The 18872-nt window shown below is 37.5% G+C and overlaps 1 protein-coding gene across 3 annotated transcripts in view; it reads right to left on the reverse strand.

The window, feature by feature from the left end:
* Positions 1-18872, reverse strand: part of LOC120528341 — a 173048-nt gene that overhangs the window by 81553 nt on the left and 72623 nt on the right. For all 3 annotated transcript variants that reach the window (XM_039752487.1, XM_039752496.1, XM_039752479.1), the window contains exon 8: positions 14682-14813. In XM_039752487.1, the coding sequence (XP_039608421.1) occupies positions 14682-14813 (132 nt within the window). The remainder of the gene's footprint in view (positions 1-14681; positions 14814-18872) is intronic.

The following is an 18872-nucleotide window of genomic DNA, read 5'->3' on the forward strand; positions in this document are numbered from 1 at the left end:
TTATTACCAATAATACAAGCTAGTAAACCTCTTATAACAGCAGCTGTCTTCTTTAAACCTGATCTCTGTTTTCTTGCTTTTAATCCTTCCAGCCCCTTCCATTTTGTGGCACACTCAGCTCAGCTTCTGCTTTCTCTACCTGAACTACAGGTTTCCTAGCTTTAGCCTGCTTCCCTCTGCCACTCCACTGGAAGATGGCTGACTTTAAAATGAACTTAGGCATTTCTAAGTCTACAATTTACTCTAATACAATTTGCCAAATTCGTTATGGGTTGGCCTACTTTTGCCCCTGTAAGCAAACACACACATACATACACAAAGATCCTAAACGAATAAGTACCGTATGAATGACGAATGCATGTCCCATCACTCCCTAGCACTTTAATTAGGGACTCACTACCACCAGCACTAACAAACATGCGGGTGTCCTTGTGACACACATGAAGTCTCTACACTTTGTTGGTTATAATCCATTCAGCAACCAAACAATGTTTTACTTCCACCGCATTTGTACACTGGGTGCCCTAAAATTCACATACATAAACAAACACATACATTTAAAACAGTATTTGCAAACAGGGTGCAAAACTTGGTTACCCCAAAATCCTGCCGACTACGCCAATTGTTTTATCTTGGTAGAGAAATATATATTGCTCTACTTTCCCCTATTGTATTATTAATATGTAGCCTTAGAATGCCTAATCTCACAGACTTACCACTGTTTATAAGATATTATTTTATATAACTTATCCCCACCTTCCCTTCTATATCTATAACCTCAGGCAATTAGATGTAGTAAAAAGACAAGCAGGAGTTAAGTTACACATAAAATAATGTATTACTGATAATATTCATAAATAATAACAAAATGCAAAGTACATTTGAATATTGGCAACCATACAACCTGATAAAATGGTGGTGTGTAATTCAGGTGGCACACAGACTTGCAGTTACTTAAAATGTCTCTAGTTAAGGCATCATTGGTGCTCAGCTTTCAGCCGCATGTCTGTTCAATATGGCTGCTGAGCTGTGCTCTTCATTGTGTTGTCTTCATCATCACAGGTTAGCAAGAGAGATGCTTCTTCCATCATATGTTGGTTAGAGAGAGAGATGCTTCTTCATCATATGTGGGTCAGTCAGAATGTGGTTGAGCAAGTACAGTGGGAGCCACGTCAAACAGCCGCCTGGAGCATGACAGGTCCATGACAGGACCGTGCACGATCCGTGCAGGGAATGTGATCCCCCGCGATGACGCAGTTAACGATGCCCCGCCCCATAAACGCCCCCATGCGCTTTCTAAAAAGATGGTTGCAATGCTGTATAATCCCGCCAGATGGAGCATTGACTGCTTCAGTTAACTGCAGTGTCCAGGAAGCCCTATACCGTATCTTTAATATACTGTATAGGCAGTTCTTATATTGTCAACATAGTTTCATAAATAGATGACGTGGTAAAAAAAACAACAACAAACCGATTAATAAAACAGATTTGTTAAATCACTCAATACACAACCCATGATGATTATGCTATTTATTATTAAATAATGAATTAATAAAACTAGTTAGTAAAATATTTTTATTCTAGACTATAAGTGAAGAAAAAATAAAGCAAGTTACAGTAGGCGGTTGATACGACAGCTTGGTGCAATGCTAAGAACTGCTGATTTCCGATCCGTGCTATATAAAATCATCACATTCAAATATTAACAATTCCCACACACCCTTCCTACATTCACGACATCTGTACTTGTTGCAGTGTACACATCTCTCTGTGCTATTGTTCCTATTACACTGAATGAGCACCTGACATTGTACTTTCTTCCCTATATAAATAACATTCGAGTATAGCGCGTCTCCAAATAAATCACATTCGAGTATAGCGCGTCTCCAAATAAATCACATTCGAGTTATAGCGCGTTTTTATGTGAAAACAGCATTGTCAGATTATGGGGGTCGTGAACGCGACTGAGAGAATGGAACTGAATTTAAAAAAGCTAACCTTTACAATTATCATGCATTTACATATTCGTTTTCAAATAATATTGCATTATTATATAGGAGCTTCCCTGTCTGCCTATCATATAGTGCCTTTCCTTCCTACCTACCTATCTATATATCTATCCCCTTAGCTGTTTTTTATATATCTATTATACAGTGCCTTCCCTGTTTATTTATATATCTAGTGCCTTCTCTGCCTGTATGTCTGTCTGATTGCATATAGCGCTGAACTTACTGCTCTGTACTATTCTGTCCTCTGCATGTCCTGGAGTACAAAAGAAACACCACCATACAGCAACATGTGCGAACTGGCAAGATCGGGGAAAAAACACGCGGTCACTGATTACAAACCGCAAGATGAATGAAAGAGACAATATATGTAAAAACATCATCGACTAATGCAATATTATTTGAAAACGAATAGCGCCAGATCGGGTTTGAATATGCGCCCGATCTGACGCTGTTCGTTTTCAAATAATATTGCATGTACTGTGCGTTGAAACTGCTTCACTGAATAAGATGACTCCTTCTGTAACAGCATCAGCGTGTATTCAAACCAATAATGAAATAATTTCTCAACTAAAACCCTTCAATTGTGTTCTTGACCCAGTTCCAAAAGTACTTTTCAAAGAAATCTTTGATGTGCTAAAGAATAGTGTATTATTATTCGATAAGGGGGTCTTCCCAGTTTGTGTAAATACTCCTTGACAATTTAGGCATATTTCTAACCTGCGTTTTTTAAGCAAAATTCAAGAGAAACATAGTTTCTCAGCAATTAAATGACTGTACAAATAAACATTCCATTCTTGATAAGTTTCAGTCAGGTTTTAAAACAAACCATAGTACAAGTTGAACTGCACTACTTAAAAGTAGTAATTGGAGAAGGAGGCCAAGTATCTGTTCTTGTTCTACTAGACCTGAACGCAGCATGTGATGCCATAGACCAAAATATTGTAATAAATTGCCTTAGTCAATGGGTGGGCCTCTTGGGCAGTATCTTAAATTGGCTTCAGGTTTATTTAGCAGGTACAAAATTCTTTGGTTGATGTGGTGATTGCCATTCATAGATCAATGGTATTGAATATGGTGAACCACAATGATCTATTCTGGGTCTTGGAGCATATACTGTAGACTGAAAATAATACAATTAGGTCAGATTATTTCAAAACACAAGGCAGTCTATCACCGGTATTTAGAAGAGTGTCAGAGGTTCAATGACCTTAAATCTGCTCTAGCGTCAAATGTCATATTAGCTCATCCTGATTTTAATAGACCTTTCTTACTTACTGTAGATGCTTCTAGTCAAGGTCTTGGTGCTATAATTAATTAGGTGCCAGTATGCCAAGAAATAGCAAGACTGACCACAATTGCTAGTAGAACACTTAACTTGAGTGGTTGGTCTCGTCCGATGCGAGAGATGGACGTCTGAAGTGGAGCTCCGCTAGCAGCGGTGTTATTTTTTTATATTATTTGCTTATTATCCTGAGATATCCTGCATTTATTCAACCCAAGGAGACTGCTACAGTATAATGTAAGCATATATAAACATGGCCAGCAAGAAAGGGGGTCAGAAAGAAAAGAAAACTAAAGCTGCACCCAAGCCAAGATTAACAAGCCCTAGCTCAAGATACGGCCTTTCAGAGAGAGACCTGGCGAAAGTACAGACTCTTCGGGACCAAGGTCCGCTACATCGTCGCTGGCTGAGAGTGAAAAGGGGAGCGACTGTACGATCGGGAGTGCAGATCTCGATAGCTCGCTGATCGGAGAACACCTGAAACTGTTCAGCATATAATATTAGATTAGATACCCTACCTTTTATCATTGCAGAACAGTTTAAATACCTAGGGATAAACATCACAAGTAAACATAAAGCTCTATATCAGCAAAATGTTGCCGTCTGCATGGAAAAAATTAAACAAGACTTGCATAGATGGTCAACTCTTCATCTCACTCTAGCTGGAAGAATTAACACTGTTAAGATGAATATTCTTCCTAAGCTCCTTTTTTATTTCAAAACATCCCAATATACATTAATAAATCATTTTTTAAGCAATTAGATTCAACAATAACCTAATTTATTTGGAATTCAAAACATCCATGCATCAAAAGAGCGACCCTACAAAGACAAAAGGCAGAAGGCGGCATGGATCTGCCTAACTTCCAGTTTTATTACTGGGCAGCAAATATATAGGCGATAAGAACCTGGACACAAATGGAAGAACACACAGGCTTGGACCGCAATAGAAGTAAAATCCTGCAGTACTTCATTGTATTCCTTGCTCTGTGCTCCAATAAACACACGTTATCGGCAACACACTAATAACCCAATTGTGCTCCACTCACTTAAAATCTGGAAGATTTCCAATGTAGAAAGCATTTTAAGACGGAGAAGCTTCTATCTGTGGCACCCCTGCAAGAGAACCACCTCTTTCAACCTTCACAAACATATGCAGTTTTAATATCTGGAAAAAATTTGGAATTAACTTGCTTAGAGATCTTTATATAGACAACGTCTTTGCTTCCTATGAACAATTACATTCCAAATTTAACATTCCAGCTACACATTTCTTTCACTATCTTCAAATCAGGAACTTTGTTAAATAGAACCTTCCAGATTTTCCTCATCTTGCACCCTCATCCATGCTGGAAAAAATATTGCTCAGTCTCAAGGAATTAGACTCCATCTCTACAATATATAAAATCATTTTACAATCCCTTCCTTTCAAAGATCCAAGAGGACACTGGGAAAAAGATCTCTCAATTAATATATCAGAAAAGGAGTGGAAAGTAGCAATGCAGAGAATTCACTCGAGCTCCATATGCGCAAAGCATACAATTATACAACTCAAAATTATATATCGAGCACATCTGTCTCGACTAAAACTCTCCAAAATGTTTCCAGGGCATGATCCAACCTGTGAACGTTGCAACCAAGTCCCAGCCTCACTGGGTCACATGTTCTGGGCCTGCACCAAATTAACATTATTCTGGACAAAAATTTTTAATTACCTCTCAGACAGCCTTGGACTCACAATCCCTCCTAACCCATTAACAGCTGTGCTTGGGGTTCTTCCAGAGGGGTTTAAAGTGGAGAAAGACAAACAAATTGTGATTGCATTCACTACACTCTTGGCACGCAGACTCATTCTGATAAACTGGAAGAACCCAAACTCTCCTCTTTTAAGTCAGTGGGAAACCGATGTGTTATATTATTTGAAATTGGAAAAAATCAAATACTCAGTTAGAGGATCCGTACAGACTTTTTTCAAAACATGGCAGGATCTAATCAGTAATATTTTAAAATAAGTTCATAAAGCACAGAGAATTTATTAATTTAGGTATGTTTACAAGCCTTAAATTTTACGCCGTTTGGCTTGCTCTCTCTCTCAGGGGAGGGGATCGATCTGTTCTTAACTCAGTCTTTCTTTTTGTAAAAACTTGATTGCTTTGTATGGATTGTAATAAAATTAATAAAAATAAAATAATAAAAAAAAATAACACTTAACTTTGCACAATCTAAATACACTGCATAAAGGTTAGAGTTTCTTGCACTGAAATAAGCAGTGTGTGACAAGTTTAGTCAATAGTTGAAAAGACATCTTTGTCAGTGTGGATTAACCATTAACAAACATTTTAACCATACTGAAACTGGACACTTGTGAGTAGAGATGGGTTGCTAAACTAACACCATACAATTTTAATATTAGGTACATTTCCTGGACTAAAAATGTGGTAGCAGATTTCCTTAGCAGGGAACCTTTTGTACAGGCTGGAGTCCTTCACATTTAACTCAGGTCCCTTATGGAAGATCGATTCTGAAACCTCATTCAGTTAATAATGAGAAAGTGCAGGATTCCTTTAGATATACCTTTGATTCACATACTGCTGAGGATAACACAATCTCTAAAGTTGGTTTTCCAAGTGCTAAGTGTGATGAGTCTGATCTCTATAACAAACAGGAAGTCGCCACTGTTTTAGAATCACCAAATCACTGGGAGAATAGAACCTTTTTGGATGTATACAAGGCACACAGTCCATATTGTATGATGAGGAAACTCCTAAGGCACTCTGCAGGATGAGCAACATAAAGTTCCTGAACTGAGGAGAGTAATAATTTTTCTTGATAGACAGCCTCATACTTCACTTAGAGAATTTAAGATCAAAATGCTGAAACTATTCAGGCAATGGAAGAAATTAGTTGTAAAAGTGAGTGTGTCATAGTGTATTCCAAAAGATCTAAGTCTAAAGTCTAAGCACTATGTTGTGTTGTCAGCATTAAGAGGGGTTGCACTAAAGTGTATCTATAATGATGCTGGTGCCCAAGGTCAACAACAGACATTATATTTAGCAAGGCAAATTTGTTTACTATTATGACTTTAAAAAAGATGTAAAGAATACGTAACTATAAATACAAGGCTGCACTTCATTATATTGAATCTTCTGATCCATTAGAATTAGTGTGTAATGATTTTTGTCTGCTGAAGATTCAACTAATATAGTGAGTCAGTTGATGCATTGATTGTGAACAATCATTTCACAAAGTTTGTGCAATCTTTTCCAAGTCCTAAGGTCATAACTCATTAACTTTGGCATAATTTATTTTGTGTATATGGATTCCAAAAGAGAATGCATTCTGATCATGGAGTGAGCTTTGAGAGTAAATTGATTGCTGAACTTTTTCAGATTGCAAGTGTAGTGTGGACTATGGCCGGCCAGTCATCCCGTCCAATACCCCCAGGCCGCCAGGTGGAGCCCTCCCTGCAGCATGGAGGTGCCCCGAATACTAGCAGGGAATTATGGACATTGGAGTTTTCATCCACAGCCCTGCTGGATACCACAGGGGCCCCTAGAAGGCGATGCAGGGAGGAGTAGCGAGACTTTTGTATATCAAACCCAGAAGTGCGTCATAGTCACATGAACAAAGAGACTGACGTACTTCCAGGATGAAAAGAAGACTTTGGATCTGACCCGGAAGTGCTAGGGAGTCACATGGACTCATGGTTTGGAAGCACTTCCGGGTCACGTACTATAAAGGACTGTGGCAAACCCCAGACAGCGAGCTGAGCTGGGTGGAAGAATGGCAACGCATCTGGGAGTAGGAGGAATTGTATTATTGATTATTGTGGTGATTTATATGAGTATAGTGGAGTGGAGGGTGCTTTGTGCACATTATTGTAATAATAAAGTCAATATTTGGACTTTAATCTGGTGGCTGACGTATTGTCTGAGGGTTCAAGAGAGCGATAGCACACCCTATCTGTCACAGTTGAAAAATCACACACCTCTCCATATCATTCTATGGGAAATGGTAGTGTGGAATGGTTCAATAGGATTCTAGGTAATACGATTCATACTTTACCACAACAAGCAAAATGTTGAAAATTTTGACATTCGCTTACATCTGCACTGTACATGGGACTACATGGTATAACACCTTTCCATCTTATGTTCAGTTTAGTAGAACCACCAAGGACAGTCCTAAGCCTGGCTGAAAAAGGAGGAAGATGGTTTTGCTGCTGAGGTTACCAAAACCGGATAACTAGGGAAACCAGGAAAGAAACCAATGGACATTCCAATATCAAATTGTAAGTGGGCTACTGGTCAAAGAAACAAAAAATAATTTCGCCAAAATTGGAAATACTCATCGCATTGGTGGAAAGTCCAAATTGGTCACCATGTTGGCCAGGAGGAAATCATCGCCAGGGAGCTATTAAACTACAAAATTATAGCAATTTCTGAATTATGACTAACCAAAGCTGAAACACTGATCACCCATCCTCCATTCAATGATGATACAATGATGATTTTCTACTCTGGTGGAGAGAAACAAGAAGCTGGTGTTGGATTCTTGGTAGATAGCCAAATGATTAAGAGCATGATTTAATTCTAGGCAATATCAGACTGCTTGGCAATCCTCACTGTCAACGGCACCATTAGAAACCACATCATCTCTGTCTATGTGCCAGGTAAGGCCAGCTTAGACTCGGCCAAAAACGGCTTCTACATCCAAATCCAACAAATGACTTCTCCCCATAGACCGTCGTAATTATACTGGCTGGTGACTGCAATGCTTACATTTATGTTGACCGAATGGGACGCGAGAGCTCGATGGACCATTTTGATCATGGACCCTTCAATGACAACATCCTGCATCTCCTGTACTTTGCTACAACCAACAACCTCATTGTTGGTAACAGCCAATTTCAACACCCACCAAACCATCAAATTACATGGTGCAATCCATCCGGGTAGGACTCAGCAGTGTTGGACTACATCCTGATTAAGTCCCGTTTCACTAGCTTGTGCTCTCCGTGATCAAACTTTGAGTTCAACACGACAAATGCAAATTGCGCCTGTCATTGAAGCTGGACCGGAAATGCCTGCTATATACTGCCTTCAAGGAAGAATTCCAACTTGTGCTCTTCAATCACTATTCAACATTTTATGAACAAGAGGATGCTGGAATCAAAGAGAAATGGATCTCGGACGCTATCAGGGAGAGCGCAAGGGCATTGTGCCCACCAAACCACCATCAAACAAAGCCGTGGATATCTGATGCAGGCTTGAACACTGTAGAGGAGTGGAAGCGAATCAAGCTGATTGATTACAATAGATATTGGCAGCTCCACTGGGAAATCCGCTGACGGGTGAGAGACGAACGCAAAGCACACTGGAACCAGGTAGCGGCCGTCTTGGAAGAATCAGCCACAAAACACGAGTACAACATGCTTTATCGAACTCTCAAAAGACTGAGTGGAAAGGCAAAATCAACAAATGGCAACATTTGTAACACTGATGGAATCGGCCACTGAGCACTTACGATGATGGACATAATTCTTTGAAGGTCTATACAATCACGTTTTTCCCTCAAGGACCATCAGCGGAACTGCCATGCATAAACCCACCAGAGGCGCCAATGTCCGACACTGAACCAACCATCAAGGTGGTAAAGACAACCATTCGAACTTTAAAGAATGGTGAGGCTTCAGGCACTGACGAGATCATCACAGAAGCAGGAGGAGGCATCCTTATTCATCTCCTCCACCAACTTTTTAGGACTATCTGGCAAACTGAGCAAATACCAGTCATGTGGAGGAAAGCCATCCTTGTAGCCATCCACAATAAAGGCAACAGCCTCAGTAGAAAGAATTATCGCAGCATCTTAGACAAAGTTTTCATGAAGATCATCCAGTCAAGACTATTGAAGTATCGCAAGCACACAAACTGAGTAGAACAAGCATACCTCCACTGTCTGACAACTGATGGGGGAAAGCATTCAATGTGAGAAATTCAACTGCATTCACTGGCACACCCTATGGAAAGAACTGGAGACTGAATTCATCCCTCATAAAGTGATCAAGCTTCTCCAGGCAAACTACATTCAGTCATCTAGTCAAATATGGATCCAGAATGAGCTTTCTGAGTTAATTACAATTCCAAACCGGAGTCCACTAGGGAGATGTGGTCTCTCTCCTGGATACCATAATGAGAAAAGCATTCAGAAACAGGGATGGAGTTTAGTTCAACGAGGACCGTCCTATGACAAATTCAATGTTTGCTGATGACATGTTATTTATGATATCACCTGCGTTGCCCAGCCATACGGCTTCAATATCAACGCAGACAAGTGATGACAATGGACAGATTACTGGCAGTGTTCAAGTCAACGGTGCACAAATCAAGAATACCTGGGCCACTGGTATGAGAGAAGGAAGTAGCAGCCACAGTAAAGGTCCACACCTGAATTGGTCACTCAACTACTGCATTTGCTTCCCTCAAATGCTGCCTGTGGAAGTGAACCAACATCCCTATGTAACACGAATGTAAGTTTAATGTCACTGCGCTCAGTGCAAGAAATTGTTTTATGGATTCATTCACGTGTGAAGGCCAAGTTTGGCACACAGGGGCTAGTTTGCCTGCATTTAGAAAACCACTAGTTTAGCAGTTTGGAGAATGAAGGAGACAACTGTGAAGGCATTGTACTATTCCTGAGATGAAATTGAATCCTTTCCTCTCCTTGTTTGGAAACCAAGGAAGGGCCTGCACATGGAGCAGACAGTATACAGGTAAATATGTGGACAAACAGTCAAAACACTTTGAAGCCGATGGATGGATGATGTCATCCGTCCGGAAAATCCTTTTAGCGCAGTGATGAAAAATGGCAGACTCTATAGATCAAGATCCTACCTTTATATTGTCTTGCTATGGCTTCCTTTCGTCTGTTATGCTGTGTAAATCGTCATTAAAGAAAGCTAAGTTATTCTTTTTCTTATGTGATTTTTACTGCTGTGTCACTATGAGAGGGATACCGCCTCTTACATTATATCTGTATAGTTTCTGGTTACTTAAAACGCCAAAATTTAAAAGAACTTATTCCAACAAGGGAGCTTTTGCTTCTAAAGGAAACACCCTACTAAAACCAAGTTGTATATCTTCTGGGCCCTAATACTGATGATCCTCATTTGTGGATCGAAAATTTGGATACTACTGAAATCAGACTTGACCAAAATGGAGGTCTTCCAAATGCACTGCCTATGGCAGACTTTACAAGTATCACTTCAAGACTGCGTTTGAAATGAGGATATTCGACACAAATGTGCACACCAGTCGACGATCAAGGAGCAGATTCAGAAACAACAATTATGATGGTTCAACCATGTTTGTAGAATGGATAACAACTGGCTAACACATAAAATCCTCTGGTGAAAATGCCTCATGCAGTGGAGAATTCAATTTAAAGTGCCAAAGAAAATGTGGATCAAATAGGTCAAAGAAGACATAAAGAATTGACGAATAACCCTTGATGACGCCAGAACTGCGGCCATGGATTGCCAGGAATGGAATGGCCTCGTAAGCAAAAATCGGCAACAACTGGCACCCACAGCAGCGTATTGGCTTAGAAAACAACCTAAACAAGCACCAGCTAGGGATCAAAGGAAGGAAAAAAAAGGATGTTTGGTAGAATGCATCGATTACTAGTTGATATCATATTTGGTGCAGTTTTGAGTGATCAACAATGTTGTTCATTATGATAGTTATGTTGCATCTCTGACAAGAGATCTGAGAGAATTACATTAAAAGCATAGGCTTCTACTTAAGTACAACAGGAAAGGCATGCTGCTTTACACAATCAGTTGAAAGTCCTGTTCCAAGGCTAATTGAAACTATACAGTTGCAGAAAGGTTTTATGGAAGCTAAAGCAGAATGGACATCAAAAATGGTTTAAATCAATTGTCCCTGATTTCAAATAGTACTGTTGTTCTTGAGTTGGAAAATAGCGGTTGTGAAAGGACTTTTCAGTCTAATTTAGGTTTGTCATGTGGGAAATGTATGTTGCATGTAAAAGGCATGCAAGGGTATAGGGAATTAGCTACCCTATATATATATATATTTTTTTTTTAGTAGACTGATAGTGGCAAATGTTAAATGTCCCATTTTTGTGAATGTGGATTGTGAAATTAGAATTCAGTGGTGGTGAATGTTTTTTGTTTTTGTAATTTCAGATTTTGAGGGTTAAAAACCCAGGAGTGTTTTGATAAGTTTAATTTTAACAGGAAACAGGGCCACTGCAGAGCTCAGAGGCAGTTAACATACTGTAATCAAAACCCCTGTTATGTAAATGGTATATTCCCAAAGGTGAAAGGAGCAGGTGTCCGAGTGCGCTCTCAGTTTTGTAATGGTAACTGTGAGGTGGGGTTTTTTCTTTTGACATCTTATATTGTTTCAATTGTTAATAATAATTATTCATTTAATATTGAAATGTAAATATGTTTTGTACTACAAAGCAAGCAGGTGATGAGACCCTGTAAACATTTTGAATTACAGCAAAATAAATAATTACAGATGTGTTGGACGAACTCCTTTTTGTGGCTTTTGTTGGCCACATAAACCACAATGCAGAGGACAACCTGAGATGAGTAAATCGTTTTGTTGGCCAGAGTAGCATGCCAATTTTATTTTGGACAGCGGCTTAAAAGTAAAACAAACAGAACTTTTAGTCTATGCCCGATGATTGGTAAAGAAGAAAGCCTTCTAAGAACAATTTCTTACCCTAAGAAGTACAAATATTAAAAAGAACTGAAAAAGAAATGTCTACATTGCAACAAAAGCTTTCAGTACAGGTTCCAGTAGGGTATGATGTCAGAATGAGACAAGAACCAAGTGCTCCTAGTAAGTCCTTCCAAAATACTATTACATTATTTCTTTTTAGGTTGGAACATTTGTTGAGAAGAAGTATTAGAAGAGAAGAAATTTTGGTAGCATAATATAGTCAACAGTTGGGCTACACAGAACTCAACTAAATGCTATTGTGGTATCTTAACCATAATAAGATGTAAGAATACATTTTCTCTCTTACTTAAATTCATAAGATGCACATTTCTCAATTATGCCAGGTATTGTCCTTTCCAAGACAGTGACTACTCTGAAATTATATAAACTCTATGAAAGACTATTTTCATTTTTGCCTATCTGCAATAGATTTATTCAAAGAAGGACCTATATTTGAATTTACTTTTGGTAAAACACATGAGTAAACTATATTTGTTATGAAAAAGTCATGCCACACTGTAATGTGGCATAATGATAATATTGTAAGATCTAGTAAAGTTTGATATTCAACAACTTAATACAATGCCATGTGTAATCATTTAATATTTGGTTTTGAATGATATAGTGCTGGCTCTCAAAATCTACAGGTAAGAGATAAACATTCTTAAGTCTTTTTTTCTTGACAGCATCGCCATTTATATTGTATTATTATGTGACCAAAATGCACATCTGACCAAAAAAGATCTTTCTAACAGAGGTTGGAAATGCTATATTGAATTAGTAACTACTAAATTATCAGTCATGCACATTTTTTTAAATGGATAAAACTATTTAGCAGTCACAATAGAGCTTAACTTTTAAACCTTAGATTGTTTATTTTTTATTATTTATTTCTTGAACAAAAATAAGCATCACATTTAATTCAAAGTATATGCAGGAAAGAACCCAGAAACATCTTGCACTTCAATAAGATAATGACCATTATATTACTGAATAAAATATGCATCCATAGTAACAAAGCATCAACAGGAAGGTGTTTTTGGATACCAGTATATTAAAAGTCAGATGATGTCATTAGGATGAGATAAAAAAGTACATTTAAAAATAAAAAAAATCTATAAATTATGACAAATTTAAACACGAGAATGATATTCTAAACATTAGAACATTAGAGCAATCCAGACGAGAACAGGCCCTTCAGCCCAACAAAGCTCGCCAGTCTTATCCACTTATTTCTTCAAAAAAACATCGAGTCGAGTTTTGAAAGTCCCTAACGTGTTACTGTCTACCACACTGCTTGGTAACTTATTCCAAGTGTCTATCGTTCTTTGTGTAAAGAAAAACTTCCTATGCCTTTGCTAAGATTGCATACTAAGATTGTTTTAAACTTCAGCAGATCCTATAATCCATACTAACATAATGGAACATTGTTTATTTAAACAGGCTTAATGGTAAAATATCTGTTTTGATCATGCCATGCATTTACAAATCTCTGTTCACTAGATATACCTTAAATCCCCTCTTTCTTTGTGCTTCTTGTTGCCTTTTTTTGCTGGTGAAATTACACAATGACATGGGCTCCGGCTCAGATACTAGATGGACAGACTTATCGCTTTATATGTATTGTGGAAGAATAATTTTAGGGTAACTTAGCATTCATCTTAAAGAAATAACATAAACAGTTAATAAATGTCAGAAGCCTTTTCAGTCATATCAAGAAACCAAATGAAGGTCAAGTGAACAACAAAACTGAAAGATGATTAAGAAGTCCGTAGATGTCCTGTAAACAACCAGAATGGACAGTTGTTATATGCACAGAAATTTCAACAGTAGTGGCTCAACTCAAAGGTATATTAAGAACCAGAATATAATCTAATATACTTTTGTTTTTGTTGTTACAGACTGCTTTTGAAAAATGTTCCCTCCAAGGAATTTTGCTGAGAAGTAATTAAAAGATACAATGATTAGCTTTTATCCTGCCTGATTACTGATTTGTCCTGTTAAAAGATAAGTTATTTTCTTTAATTAAGATGTTCAATTCTACCACAATATAGAGAGATTATCTATATTTTTTTTTCTTTGGAGAACTATTGATTATATTTGTGTTCTCTTTTTAAAAATTGTACTTCAATTTTACTTCATCCATCCATCATTTAAACATTTAGTTAAGAGGAAATTGGGTACTGAACAAATTAAATGCAATAAATTGATCTGATGTTTGAAGCACTTTGTCTATTGCCTATTTGTGTTAAGACAGTAAAAACAATGTTTGACTTGTTACTTATAGATTATTTTTTCCAGTAAATATTAAGTAAAAGAGCTGGGACAGCTTTCAGCAGCATACTTTACTATGAGTGTTTCCCTGAAATTTGTTAAGAGAGAGAAAGAGATATGTCCAAGAAGGTAACCAATTAAACAGTAAATAAATGTGCCATATGGAATTACATATCAATAAAAATTAAAGTCACCATCATTAATAAAATAAAGTTTCACATAACATGCAAATAGTAATTAAACAGTTTATTTATAACAATATTTAATTAGTGCATTGTTTAACATTGATATTTAAAGACAAAAAGACAAAACACCTAATACAGCACATAGAAAACTGATAAAGGTTAAGAAAACACTTACCTTTCAAAATCCTAAACGTTAAGATAACAATACTGCACAAATTGAAAAGAGCAAATAATGTCGCACAAATTATGAAAAATAGGTCATCCTTCAGGTTCTGTATTTTCATTCTTTGCATTTCACTTATCGCACCTAATAAAACAAAGATAATTACACATTATTAATCATTGAGAAGATTATTTAAACATTTAAATTCTAATAGCAGAACCTTTAAAGGCACTTAATTTTGTAGTGTGGGTTTCTTTGTTTAAAATGAACATAAATGTATACAGTATGTCTTTCTGATTTTATATTATTATAATCTTCAAGTACCATATCAGACTGCAGTTTAATTTATAACCTATCTCTATATATAATCTTCATTTGGATCTTGATCTTTGTTTGTCCGTGAATGAATTAGAAGAAGAAGCACTAGATGGTAGTAGAGAGACAGCTAAAACATAGGAATTGCATTAAGAATCTCCTCCAGGCTTATACTACTGAAGACTGTATGTTGTGCTTTAAATTAACTAAAGAGATTTTTATTTAGATCTTGATCGTTGTTTGTCCGCGAATTCCACTCCTGCGTAGACCACCTTCCAGTTTAGTACGTTGTTGTTACTCACGGATGTCAACAATGTGCCGGAATAACGAAAGGGGTGGTGGACAGTGTTATGCTGGTTAGCTCCTGAGGCCTGGTTAGAGAATGAGATTGCCGAAGATAAAAGGTACGTGCCTACGTAACATATGACTGAAAGAAAGACAGTGGGTAAAATGAATGACAACGTAACAGCACGTTCCGGAAATTATTATTATTACATTGTAGCCGGCGAGTGCTGTGCGTCTCACAGTTGTTCCGTGGCTTGCTTACATGTCAGTGAAGTGATCCCTATTTATGCTTTAAAGAGCCTGGATACCTATGTGTCCCTCTTTTATAACCATTGCTCCGTGTATATTGCCTTACTCTTTGGACTGCCACAAAGCAACCTGCAAGACTGGAGAAAGGTTGAGAAGATATCGTGAAAGGAAACAATAGCGTCGTGAAAATGAGACGGACTGTGTACGGACAGAAGCAAAAATGCTCCTACACCATCACATAATTACTATTCGGACAGTGATTCTGAGAAGGCCGTTCCTATCGAATCATTGTCCAAGGGTTTTCTTTTTTAATTTTGTTTCCCTTATAAAAAATCATAATGCTGTGCGACGAAGGGCCCAGTTCACAACTGGCAGCAGCGTTTAAACAGGGAGCCCTTCACAGACAACTTTTACACGTGCAATGTAGTTAAGCGCACATGGCTAGTAAAACAATAATTAGTGAAAGTGGTTAATTATGCAGTGTGAAATTTCCTAATAATATAAAATTTCAAGTCCAAGTTGACTGTCTTGTGTATACAGTACATGGCATAATGTCATCCTTAATTTCATTCTCCTCTCAACAATAACAATAATACATGAGGATAAAATTCCAACAAAGTATAATACACATACAAAAAAGTATTATGTACAATGCAAAAAACACATTTTTTCCAAGTATTTGTTTATATAACAAATCCTTACAAATTCAATCTGACATAATCTGAACACTGGAACCCTATGAGAATGGAGATCACTTTGTGAAACATATGTATAAATTCCTAAAAGAGCTCACATTATATGTATTGTTTCCATCATTCCCACATTATGTAAAACATGCTCCTGTGTCTACAAGAAAAAACAGTGGCTTATCAGTCTTGGGATCTTATAGGATATTTGTATATCCAGGAAGTGATTCTGCAGGTAGCACTAAAGCATCCCATTGTGGGATAAAAAAGGCAAGTACTTGCAAATAATAAGATGATTTTGACCTTAAATGGCTAACTAGGTGTGGACCGACTGGCAAGGGTACATACAGTACAGGCCAGATATTCCATGAAAGAAGGAAGTGGATGGAGGTGAAAGAGAGACCTTTTTGCAGTGCTTTGCATGTTGACTAGGGAAGAAACTATACAGTATGTCTTATAGGGTTAGGGACTGTCCCATTTTATACCCAGACAGGAGAGAAAAACTGTATAATTGATAAACAGTAAACGTAAAGTATGTTTTTTTTTCTTAACACAAACCTTGTCACTATTTCATTATTTTTCATTCAAATAACTGTAATCGTGTTCTTACATGAATAAAGTATAGGTTCAAATACACTTATCTAAGTCATTACTTTGAACTGAAACAATGAACACTTCAGTCGTTATTTGGCTTGATATTACTGTCTCCTTGCCCAGTATCAATATGCCTGATGTTTAAGATCTTAAAATACCAACCTTTTCACTAATCACTGTATTCTAGGTGAATATTCAGTTAGCTTTGTGCTTTCAGCTCTCTTGATTTCTCTTTTCATGTGTGGTTGTGTGGCAGTGGCAATGTTAACAATGAAATTATATTGGTAATGTTTCCTTTCACCATGTTACAGAACTTCATATATTTAAGCATCATACTTACACTGTAATGAAAGTTGACATATTTACTAGGGTGCAGAGGTTTGTAAATAAAACAGAAATCAAAACAATACAATAAGAAGGAGTTGATTGATTGGGTAAACGTTCTTAATTTGGTGAAAGCAGAAACTGTAATCAGGAAAGTTGGATTAACCAGTAATACTTTAAGAAATAAACACTTTAATATTTCTTTTCTGACAGTAAACCTTTATTTCTTAGTTAAATTCCAACAACACATTACCATAGCCCATTACTCTTAAACAACATGTTGTCAGACATTTACTGTATAGAGACATACAGTATGTATACAGATGCAAAGAATTACACAATAAAAGGACATCATTCACATAGTGACACACAGGAAATTAAAAAATAAATAAAAAAACTTTTACAAAGACAGAAGTTAAAAATACTCCAGAATCAAAACTAGTCACAAATGAATAGAGGTCATGACATACGCAAACCTTCAAACGTCTTTTCAAGAAAAATGTTTCCCTTCTGGGAATCATCGAGTCTAACATTTACAAAGATACTGAGTTTTATTAGGAAGAAATTATGACTTAAAATCAATATGGACGCAGTGGCACTGTAGTTAGTACAGCTGCCTCATGGATCCAGCATCCTGGGTTTGAAACCCATGCCCAGCTGTTGTCTATATAGGGTTTACACATACTCTCCATGTCTGTGTGGGTTTTTCTCTGGGTACTCCAAATTTTCTGTCAATTCCCAAAGAAGTGTATGTGATTAGACTCCACATTTACAACAGCCCAACTGCTGTGGAAGAGTAACTACTCATAGTTGTGCCTGATAGCACTTCAGAATCAGTGAAACAGGAAGATGGCATCAGTGCAAATCAAGATGGCTCGGATATGTACCCCAAAGATCAAAGGAACCTAACTGCACTAAATATAGCACTTGAGATTGGGTTAGGACAGAGCAAAGGGCACATATAGAATGGCCTGTCTACTGCGAAACAGAAGGGCCATGATTTGCCAGGTGTCCTGAAGAGTTACATAAGAAATTGGCCCTACAAACCACTGCAGATTCATTCAGATGTCTGGTTGGCAGGGTCTAGGAGATTCAATGAGGGTACTTGCAGAAGCAGAGTGAGCCAAAGTCAATTTGTGCGCACTCAATAAACTCAACCACCACTAATAGGCAGAGATGGAAAACCTGAGATGAAACCTTGTGTTAGCTAAAATAGGCCCTGACTACAGCAAATGTATTGTCATACCCAGATCTCAAAAATACAACTCATCCTCAGCACAGATGCCAGAAACCAGTATATTACAGCAGTTCTATTCCTAGTGGAAGGAGAGACGAGGATGGTGGTCTCCAGTCTGTGGCACTTCGAGCCCACTCACTACGGGTAACAGTTTACTCGGTACAGCACACATGAGTTCTGTAGCACCCCTGATCTTGCAGTACTTAATACCATTGCTGTTCCCATCTGGTAGTGCATTGCTATCAAATTTAGCAGCAGTGGCCATGCCATCATCATTGGTACTACAACTATAGCAAGAAAGAAGACCACTCAGCTGCCTCAAGAAATCACTGTTGCAAGAAGATATAAATGTTCGCTTAAATGGCTGACTGTTATATTTCAGCCAGGGTTCCTCAGCCTCACTGGGGTTCAAAATCTTTTTTTATACCTTTTTGTTCATTTTTTACCTTTAATTTATGTTGTTACTTTTGTTAATTTTTGCTTTATTCCCTATGCTGTATTATGTTCCAAGTT

The sequence above is a fragment of the Polypterus senegalus genome, chromosome 1 (genome assembly GCF_016835505.1).
Source record: "Polypterus senegalus isolate Bchr_013 chromosome 1, ASM1683550v1, whole genome shotgun sequence".
Classification (NCBI taxonomy): domain Eukaryota; kingdom Metazoa; phylum Chordata; class Cladistia; order Polypteriformes; family Polypteridae; genus Polypterus; species Polypterus senegalus.